Raw genomic sequence first — 10,337 nt, 5'->3', positions numbered from 1 at the left:
AACATTGGACACCAGGCTTGTTTTCATCTCGTTAGTCCCGCCCAACCGCTTCCGGTCTGGCACGTCAGGTTAACTGTTTTGCACATGAAATGAGCGCGGTGCCTCTGCGACTCTTATAAGCGCGGCTTCTTCCCGCACCGTGAAGCGGCTCCGAACGCGTGCAGCGGCCGCGATGTCTGCGTCAGAGTGGTACGCGCACAAGGCTGTGGCGGACGGACTGTTCTGGATCCAGGAGCGCTTCTACGAGTCCGGAAACAGGGCGAACATCTGGCTGCTCCGCGGTTCCCACCAGGACGTGGTGATCGATGCCGGGCTCGGCCTCAGAAGTCTGCCCGAGTACCTGAGCGCGGCGGGCCTGCTGGGGGACACTTCTGGGCGGGGGCGCAACCCGCTGCTGGCCGTCGCCACCCACGTCCATTTCGACCACTCGGGGGGGCTGCACCAGTTCGCGCAGGTGGGCGTCCACAAGGCTGAAGTGGACGCGCTCTCCAGCGGCGACAACTACGAGACGGTGACGTGGCTGAGCGACGCGGAGGTGGTGCGCGCGCCCGCGCCCGGCTGGCGAGCCAGCGGCTACAGGGTGAAGGCGGTGCAGCCCACCCACATCTTACAGGAAGGTTCTGTACACGAGTGCGCATGCGGGCCAGTAGGGGGCGTGGTGGTTAGAGAGCGGCCATCTTGTCACATGAACGTTTCCTCATCGCAGTGCTCATGAGTTCTTGTCAAGGTGTTTGCTCTGTGTGAACAAATCATGTCCATTTAGCTCTAAGCTTTGTCTTTACCCATGTGTACAGTTGGGGAGTCTTTACTGGAGCAGTTTTGAGTAAATGCCATGCTCAAGGCTACTATAAGCCTTATAAAGTAGCAGGAATTGACCCTCTGACCTTTGGGCCCAAACTCAAAGGTAGTATTTTTACCATGGTCCTTACCCTCCCTGGGCTGTCTTTGTTATCATCATTATTTATTAATAATTGCTGAGCTGATGGTGCTGTAAATTGCCTTTGACAGTATTTTATCATCATAAATTATGGTGATATACAGTGACATTAGTTTAGAACAGACTGTCTGCTAAGATTTATGTTTATTAACAGGCACTTAACATGGTGGGGAAAATATTGTTTTTTTTTTTTTTTTTTTTAAATTTTATTTTTGTACTCCTACAAATACAGCTAATGAAGCCTGTGGTATGTGTCTCTTCCCTAATTGAAGTAACTTGCATGGACTGATTACGGTGATGTAGCATTAAATGAAAATGTGACTCCAGCTGGAGGGTTTGTACCGGAATGCAGTGACTTTGATTTAGTTCCTATGTCTGAGTTTTTTTCAATATAGCTTTATTTCACCACTGGACTTGTGTGTTCCAGTAAACTTGTTTTGCTGCTCTGATTTTCTGCCAGTTACAGTGATGCATGCAGGTTTTTTACTTTCTGATTATTTAAAGGGGAGGGAGGGCACCCTATAGGTGGGTAATAGTTGTTAATGATGATAATAATTTAAATTGTGACCAAGATTTAGCAAGCATTTTCTGAAAAACTTATTTTTTTTTTTTTTTAGGAAAAAATCCCACCCCCCAGAAATCAAAATTATCACATAAAGCATTGATTCCAATGCAAAGACAAGCTGATATCTAACACTACATAGTTTGTTAGGAAGTTGCTTTGGAGAAAGGCATCTGCTACATGAATGAATGTAAATCACTAATTTTAGTAAACCTGTAAAAGCTTCAACCCACTTCTTCTATTGAACTTGACAGTTGGTCTGTATGACTTTGCATCAGTGGTGCATTGCAGGTGAAATAGCTTCTTCCTGTGTATTTGAAGGTGATGTCATCAACCTTGGGGACAAGCAGCTGACAGTGCTGCACATGCCTGGCCACTCCAGGGGCAGCATCTGCCTCCACGACAAAGAGAATAAGATGCTGTTCAGCGGAGACACTGTCTACGACGGCTCCATGATCGACTGGCTGCCCTACAGCAAGATCAGTGACTACGTGAGCAGCTGCGAGCGGCTGGTGCAGCTGGTGGACGATGGGCAGGTGGAGCAGGTTCTCCCAGGCCACTTCAACACGTTCGGTCCCAAGCGGCTGCATCAGCTTGCCTCCGGTTATATATCCAAAGCTGGGGCCTGTCACAGATTCTCCACATGTGCAGTGAAGTCAATTGCTAGCCTCGCCCTGCGGGTATCAAACTCAAGAGGTGCTTGTTAACGGCAACATACTGAACAGGTCTTATGAATGTCTTCATGCAACCATGCCAGACTATCTTGCTGAAAGTGGTCCCTGGTGATTCTGGGGCACTGGAATCCAATGTGACTTATATCTGTAATGTTTACCGTGGTCTTAACCAGCACTGTCACAACTAATGTATGTGTTTTGTGTCTCTGTGTATTGACTTTTAATTTAGATAATAGTTCAATTAAATATCTGCTGTAAAGATACCCAAAAGGATGGGTGTCATTTCAATATGTGATGATTAAAAATATACAGTATATGTAAGAATGACTTGTATCCTGATGTATTGAATTTCTTTCAGGTTCTTGATTTTAACTTTAAGCCCAGAGTTAAAATCTATAATCACTGTCTGAACTTATTTGTGCATTTGAGACATGGTGTTAGTTGAATAACAAATCATTGTAGCCATATAACTGGTCAACTGTATAAGTCAGTTACACCCTGTTTATACCATCTTTAAATCTTAGTTCTGTGTACCCTGTGTTTGGAAGCAGTTGAAGAGTATAAAGGTGGGGTCTGTACACTCATTCTGGAAACATCATGGATAGTTCAGCCTGATTGTTAATTTATTCTGCTTTAATGCTGCCTTTTTTTTTTTGCAAGTGAGCTGCACCCCAGTGAGGGGCATCTATATTTAGAGCTCATGATCCATGAGTATGTACGATAACAGACATTTTGGTGAAATCAGTATAATTCATATCTTGAAGTCTTAATGGCTGTGCTGCACTTTATTTTTAGGTATATGCAGTGTCTTGGCAAATATTTAATATCAACCCAGTTTTTTTTTTCTGTTGCTTGTTATAAGAGCTCTGAGTACTGCGTTTCACTATATTTCAACTATTCTCTTCCAAGGACCGCTCATGGAAAAATATGGTTGCCTACTGAAAAGCCATAATGAAGCTTGAAGTTGCATAGATTGTTAATCTTATGCCTTTTAAGCTATTTGTCTTCCAATGGTTAAGGATGATCAATAAAAGAAATCCTGAGGGCAGAATGTAGATGACTTGTGAGTGATTTGTTAATGCAGACTTACCCAATGGTGACATTTCAATGTCTTTAGTAATCAGATTATCCTCAGAATATTAAGAACCCATCTTTCTGGGGCAGCTGATGCTGTATTAGTTAGAGCTGCTGCCTGTGGTTACAAAGGTTGCAGGTTCAAATCTCACCTACACCTGTGATACCCTTTAATAAGGCACTTAAGGTTGCTCTAGTAAAACTACCTGGCTGTATAAAGAAACTGTAAGTTTCTTTGTAGAAAAGTGGCAGTTAAGTGAGTAAATGTGCCGACGCCCTTTAGCCAGAATGTCCTAGTTAAGCACTGAATTTATTTAGCATCTCTCTTTCCATAAGACTCCATACTGTATTCAGCGAACTTTGAAGTATATATGTGTGCTCTGGTTAGAACTGTTTCAGCTGCAGAAATGTTGAGCGGAAGGAAGCAGCACATCCACATTCGGCACAATGGCACATTCTTACAACTCACCGCTTTATACAGCCGGATAATTTCTGCTGGAGTGAAATAGGGTAAATACTTTGCTCAAGGCTAGAACGACAGTGAGGGAAGGGGCATCCAGAGCACACTTGAACCCAGGTAATTCACTAACTGGACAACAAGACCGATATCTGAGCCCAGAGTGCTGGACAGTGGCGGTTTCCCAGTGGAAACCCTGCCGACACCTGCATTATCCAAGATCATGCCAATTTCTCCACTGGGGTGTAGGCTGCCTCAGGCCCTGTGCATTCTGAATACGTTCTGCATCAGCGTAACCCTGCCCTGGACAAGCAGTTATTCGTGACGAAATATATTAATTTAGCTGACACTTTTCTCCAAAGCTACTTACAATATTAAAGTTACAATTGTTATAAGCTTACAATTATTTACCCATTATGGGTGAATGTAAAATTGGGAAATGTCATATTGTACCAATAATGTAATCATACAAAATGTAATATCAAATTGTTGTACAAAATTTTAACTAATTAATTGTACAAAATGTAATGTAAATATAAAATTGGGAAATGTAATATTGGGAACATGTAACATTAATAATTAATCAACCCCCTTGCAACAGGAATTCACTTTATGGCATGACTTCAAGGAAATAATTACCCCTGATATATGGCTTATTATTATTATTATTATTATTATTATTATTATCTCATATTGCGCCGTTTGGACCTCCGAGCCGTTATGTCACCTGACCGATACACCAGGCTGTCGTTTTGGCGCTGGCGCTGTTCCCTCGCCGGGACTGTAGGGGGCGACAAATCGACGTTGTCTCGCAGCGCAGCGCAGCGCAGCGCAGCGCCCGAACAGGAAGTAGAAGGAGGAGGAAGAGGAGGAAGTAAAAGGACGGGAAGGTTGTTCTGTCGGATGATAAACATTTGTCAGGATTCCCCATAAGGCTAATAGTAATCCGGCCTTAAGGTACGCAAAATTCGTAAAAAGGTTCGGTACGTTTTAATAATTTTTTATTCGCTTGCTTGTGACACTCGCAACAGCTTAAAAACAGATAAGACACAACGCTGGTAAATTAAAAACGTCTAGTAGTTGCACTGCTCGTTTTGAATATTGTTTTTTTTCTTTTTTTTTTTTTGCTAAATGGTCACAATGATTCAGTGTGGCAAAAAGAATCTATAACCTTGTCCATTTTTTTAAAACTGTGGTTATATAGTGGAGTGCAGCATTGCAGTGATCTAATTGCGTGCCTTTTTTGTAAGATATGAATGGATTGTGAGGTAACTGGCTAGTTGTTACAAGATGCAAAGATAAAGAAATAATGTTACTGTAACTTTCTCTGTCAATCAGGCAGTAAATGTAAAGCAGGATTCGGTCATGAAGACGAAGGAACTGTCGGAACAACTGAGGGATAAAATTGTAGAAGGACACAAGTCGGGAGACGGGTGCAGAATAATTTCGGAGACGCTGAGTATCCCTTTAAGCACAGTGAGGTCAGTAATTAATAAGTGGAAGGTCCACCATACGACCCAGACACTCCCCAGACCAGGACGGCCATCCAAACTAAACAACCAGGCACGGAGGAAACTGGTTCTGGACGTCACTGTAAAGCCAACGGTGACTTTAAAAGAGCTGCAGAAGTCCATTGCTGAGACTGGCAAAAATGTCAGTAAATCAACAATATCTCGAGCGCTTCATAATGCTGGCCTGATGTGGCGGAGTTATAAGGAATCTGTTACTGAAAAGAAGCCATCCGAAAAACAGCTTGGAGTTTCCAACAAATCCTTCAAAGTACAGCATTCAGTGAAGAAGAAGGAACTATCAGAACAGCTGAGGGGTGTAGTTGTAGAAAGGCACAGATGTGGAGAAGGGTATAAAAAAATTTCCAACACACTCAATATCCCTTTAGGCACGGTCAAGTCAATTGTTAAGAAGTGGCAGGTGTATCATACAACCCAGACACTCCCCAGATCTGGACGACCAACAAAGCTGAATACCCACGTAAGGCAAAAACTGCTTCAGGATGTCACAGTGAAACCAGGAGTAACTGCGAGAGAGTTACAGAAGTCAGTGGCTAAGATGGACAAAAACATGTGTAAATCAGCAATATGTCGGGCTCTTTGGAACGTTGACCTTACAAGTCAGAGTGACAAGGAATCTGTTACTGAAAAGAATCCATTGGAAGGTCAGAATGATGTTTCCAACAAAGCATGTAAAGTACAACATTCAGTAAAGAAGAAGGAACTATCAGAACAACTGAGGGGTGTAGTTGTAGAAAGGCACAAATGTGGAGAAGGGTATAAAAAAATTTCCAACACCCTCGATATCCCTTTAGGCACGGTAAGGTCAATTATTAAGAAGTGGCAGGTGTATCCGACGACCCAGACACTCCCCAGATCTGGACGGCCATCCAAGCTGATTAACCAGTCAAGAAGGAGACTGGTTCAGGACATCACAGTGATCCCAGCAGTAACTGTAAAAGAGCTACAGAAGTCAATTCCTGAGATAGATGAAAATGTGTGTAAATCAACAATATCTCACCCACTTTGGAACGTTGACCTAACAAGCCAGAGTGACAAGGAATCTGTCACTGAAAAGAATCCATCGGAAAGTCAGCATGGAGTTTCCAACAAAGCATGTAAAGTACAACATTCAGTAAAGAAGAAGGAACTGTCAGAACAACTGAGGGGTGTAGTTGTAGAAAAGCACAAATGTGGAGAAGGGTATAAAAAGATTTCCAACACACTAAATATCCCTTTAAGCACGGTAAGGTCAATTATTAAGAAGTGGCAGGTGTATCATACGACCCAGACCCTCCCCAGATCTGGACGGCCAACCAAGCTGAATACCCAGGCAAGGAGGAAACTGGTTCAGGACATCACAGTGAACCCAGCGTTGACTCTAAAAGAGCTACAGAAGTCAATGGCTGACACAGACAAAAATGTGTGTAAATCAAAAATACCTCAAGCACTTGGGAACGTTGACCTAACAAGCCAGAGTGACAAGGAATCTGTTACTGAAAAGAAACCATCGGAAAGTCAACATGGTGTTTCCAGCAAAGCAATTAAAGTACGACATTCGGTGAAGAAGAAGGAACTGTCAGAACAACTGAGGGGTGTAGTTGTAGAAAAGCACAAATGTGGAGAAGGGTATAAAAAAATTTCCAACACCCTCAATATCCCTTTAGGCACGGTAAGGTCAATTATTAAGAAATGGCAGGTGTATCATACGACCCAGACCCTCCCCAGATCTGGACGGCCATCCAAGCTGAGTAACCAGGCAAAGAAAAGATTGGTTCAGGACGTCACAGTGAAACCAACAATCACTCTAAAAGAGCTGCAAAAGTCCATTGCTGAGACAGGCAAAAATGTCAGTAAGTCAACTATATCTCGAGCACTTCACAATGCTGGCCTGACATGGCGGAGTGACAGAGAAAGAAACTAACATTAAAACAAACTCTCAAAATGTTTATACAGTTTCTAAATGAGCATAAAAAAAGAACTTTGGGGAAAAAAAGGTTTTTAGATTAAAAAATCTTTTGGTAAAATTAGAACTTTTTGACTCAATTGCATCCTGGATTTAAACTGAACATCCACATTTTGGCAATGCCTTTCACCACTTAGCAATGGGCAGTTCAAATCAAAATTGTGGGGAGTGGATTAATATACAAAGAAATTTTACTGGGAAACATTAGTTTGTTAAACTCCCATAAGTGCAATAAAAACTATCCCGCCAACCTGACTTCACAGTGATCCAATCTACACTAAAGTGTCTGACCGAGGTGGTAGTGAAAGTTCTTGAATAAGCCAAGACACGGTCATACCTGTAATCTGAAAATCTCTATCCTTCAGCAATCAAAACTTCTTCCTCACACGGAAAGTCCACAAATTGCTGTTCAGTGTCAGTATCGTCCACAGTGGCTGTGTGATCTTCTCACAGCTGTGCCATCTCAATCGATACAGCAGAACACCTCTATGTAGCCTTTATAGTTTCCCACCCATGTCGAAATTAAGGATAACAAATAATATTAAGTCACACTTATGGATGTGAGAATAATTTCTAACATTGACTTGCATGTGCTCTTGAGAATTTGACAATTATTGGACAATATTATTGACTTGGAGAGCAGTATCGCCTGTATTTGTGTCACCAGATGATAGGTGGCAGTAAAATGCATCCAAACCACATGAGCAGGTGACTTGTTCATCTGACATCCATGGCATTTTCAGCTGTTGTTTTTTTGCTCTTTGCAATTATCAACAACTTTTATTTGTAACGTGATGGGTACTTGACTGAAATCCAGATTAAGCAGAGACATTCTAATTTTTGTATGTCAATTGAGCAGATGGACCTCAGAAACTTGCATGTGGACGTGCAGCCTAGTGAGAATGATGAAGAACCACAAAAAAAAAATGAGTTTGGCTCAGCAGGGAATGGCAGAAGTCAACAGACAGCAAACTGCACCAAATGTTTACAGTTCTCTCGGTTTTTTCTTTGAAGTGCTAAATTATTTGCCCTTAAAAAACTGCAACCCCACTCTTCTTAACCAGACTAAATGTTTAGTTTTCAGTAATAGCCAGAAGAGGGAGACATTGTCCTTTTGTCTCCTCAAGGTCCACAAGAACTATAGGAAAAGTTCTTGCATAGAACTTAAGTGTTGTCCTCTGCTACTTAATATAATTTATTTCACAGTAATATATGGTACTGATTCAGAAAACCTTGTAAGGTGTGTTTTTTGCTGGAAGCAATTCAAACAACTGCATTTTCAGTTGTACTTGCACTTGTGTGTTCTCAACCAAGGATCAAAACATGTTTTAGAGTTGCATAAATGTTTAAATTCACAGTTATAAAATGGGGAAAGCCTTATGAAATGCTTGTTTTTGAAGTAAAATATTCATTAGTAAGCTTGAAATGTTGATGCTGTCTACCAGATATTCATCAGCCACATGGAGTAAGCAGGATTGTTGCTGGGCTTCATGCAGCTCATGGCCATTTTAGAGTTATTTAGCCAAAGTGTCACTTTGCATTAAGGAAAGCATGAGGTACGGTTCTGAACTACATGTCACCATGTCTGTTTTCTGGTCTTGGGCTGCTTTTCCGTTGTCTTGTTCCATAATGGCACATCAATGCTGTGTGTTGAGAGAGGGGCATTTGTTGTATCTCTGCTTGAGTAATAGTGGAGCTTGACATCCAGGTCCAACTTGTGCAGTTTCCTAATTGACAGGTTCTATCAGTGTGGAAGAAGGGAAAACTGACAAGTGTGGGAAGGCTGTGGTATAGTTAAGGGGGAAATGCCATTCATGGCTGGATTATCAGCATGGAGGCCAACGGCACACCAACAATCAGGCCTGGTTGCCGCCAGCTTGTGGTTCTCTCCATTTTCGTTTTAGCACCATCTCCAGTGACCCTTTTTCGTGCAATAAGTACATTGTTAACTTTTGGTATATTTTCCATAAGGTGTCACATTTGATTATTAATAAACTTTTGCCACAGTCTTCCTGTACTACACACCTCTGGTGTGTTGGACCACATGCTTATTTAAATTTTTTTTTCATATTACTGTGTATCGCCTTCTTAATATTGACCATAATTTTCTTATTTCAGTTTTCTGTGTTTTGCAAGACATTCATAGACTCATCTGCCAGTACTATATATTTAACATTGTTTGAAAGAAATACTTTAAAAGTGGCCTTTAAAATCTTTTAATTTACGCATTCTTTTCCCAATTTCACAATTTCTTTTTTAAATTTTGCTTTGTGATTTCATCTTAAATATTTAAAATATTGATAAGGATAGGACTAGTGTGATTAACAGAAAAAGCCTCCTTGATAGGAGGAAACAGACTTATGGGGCCTGTTCTGGTAAATGGGGAAAAGAAAAACCACCATCAAAGATTTCTTCATACAAATTCAACATTACTGAAGAAAAAAGAAAATCGAGTCCTATCATATGTCATAAAACATAGCTACATATTCTTTAGGTTTTCCGATGCGATTTTCTTAACGGATACATTTTTATAATATCCATTTTTTTCCGTTTCAGACTATGCCATGCTGGTGTGTGATCACACGATTTTCTCATAAATTCTTGACAGTTAAAGGAAATGACAAAGTGATGGTTTAGCTGTTAATGATTGCATACATATGACTACAGCCATCATTTTACTCCACAGAAAGTATAATATTTTCTTAATGTGTCCAGAAGCGGCCCCCAAATCCCACTTCATCTTAAATATATAGCAGCCAAATAGTTCTCCCAAATATGCTTTATATTTTTATGAATGCTAAAGCCATAAAGTTCATTGCTGTTCGTGAACTCTCTGTGGTTTTAGTAGAATGGGTACGTCCTTATTTAGTTTTATTGGATTTTTAAATTTATTTTTTAAACAATTTCTAGACCTTTCCACTGAATAAATTACTGTAATTTCTTTTGCTTGAAATTAACTTTTGTTTCCATGGGAACTGTATTCTGCTGAACACTGCCAAGTATAATTCCAAATTTGCTAGGTTCAAATTGCTGTATGAGTCTAGGGGTTGTGTCAGTACAATGTAGATTCATTCATTAGAAGAAAAAAATATATCGCATTATGTATTGTAGTTACCCTAAACAGAGAGATACAGAAGTACACCCTTTACGTTGTGTTAT

General features: G+C 40.9%; 2 protein-coding genes across 4 annotated transcripts; both read left to right on the top strand.

Annotated features, from left to right (window-relative positions):
* The first annotated feature begins 48 nt into the window (after nucleotides 1-48).
* On the top strand, nucleotides 49-3,216 carry mblac2 (metallo-beta-lactamase domain containing 2). The gene is made up of 2 exons (XM_029259622.1): nucleotides 49-617; nucleotides 1,821-3,216. The coding sequence occupies exons 1-2, from the start codon at nucleotides 173-175 to the stop codon at nucleotides 2,204-2,206; spliced, it is 831 nt and encodes a 276-aa protein (XP_029115455.1). The 5' UTR covers nucleotides 49-172; the 3' UTR covers nucleotides 2,207-3,216.
* Nucleotides 3,217-4,555: 1,339 nt separating this feature from the next.
* Nucleotides 4,556-10,060, top strand: LOC108938391 (uncharacterized). Of its 3 annotated transcripts, none has more exons than XM_018758937.2 (2): nucleotides 4,556-4,682; nucleotides 5,043-10,060. In XM_018758937.2, the coding sequence occupies exon 2, from the start codon at nucleotides 5,070-5,072 to the stop codon at nucleotides 7,134-7,136; it is 2,067 nt and encodes a 688-aa protein (XP_018614453.2). In that variant the 5' UTR covers nucleotides 4,556-4,682; nucleotides 5,043-5,069; the 3' UTR covers nucleotides 7,137-10,060. The 3 variants fall into 3 exon arrangements, with proteins under 3 accessions (XP_018614453.2, XP_018614452.2, XP_018614451.2); XM_018758936.2 differs by having other exon boundaries at nucleotides 4,556-4,687; XM_018758935.2 differs by having other exon boundaries at nucleotides 4,556-4,661; nucleotides 5,043-10,059.
* The last annotated feature ends 277 nt before the right edge of the window (nucleotides 10,061-10,337 follow it).

The sequence above is a fragment of the Scleropages formosus genome, chromosome 17, assembly GCF_900964775.1.
Source record: "Scleropages formosus chromosome 17, fSclFor1.1, whole genome shotgun sequence".
Lineage (NCBI taxonomy): Eukaryota > Metazoa > Chordata > Actinopteri > Osteoglossiformes > Osteoglossidae > Scleropages > Scleropages formosus.
The sequence above is the reverse complement of the archived record's forward strand: the minus strand, read 5'-3'. Positions and strand labels throughout refer to the sequence as shown.

Coding starts and splice junctions, on each gene's coding strand:
- LOC108938391 (XM_018758937.2), top strand. CDS start 5,070: ATGAAGACGAAGGAACTGTCGGAACAACTGAGGGATAAAATTGTAGAA.
- mblac2 (XM_029259622.1), top strand. CDS start 173: ATGTCTGCGTCAGAGTGGTACGCGCACAAGGCTGTGGCGGACGGACTG. Junction 618..1,820: donor CACCCACATCTTACAGGAAG/GTTCTGTACACG, acceptor GTGTATTTGAAG/GTGATGTCATCAACCTTGGG.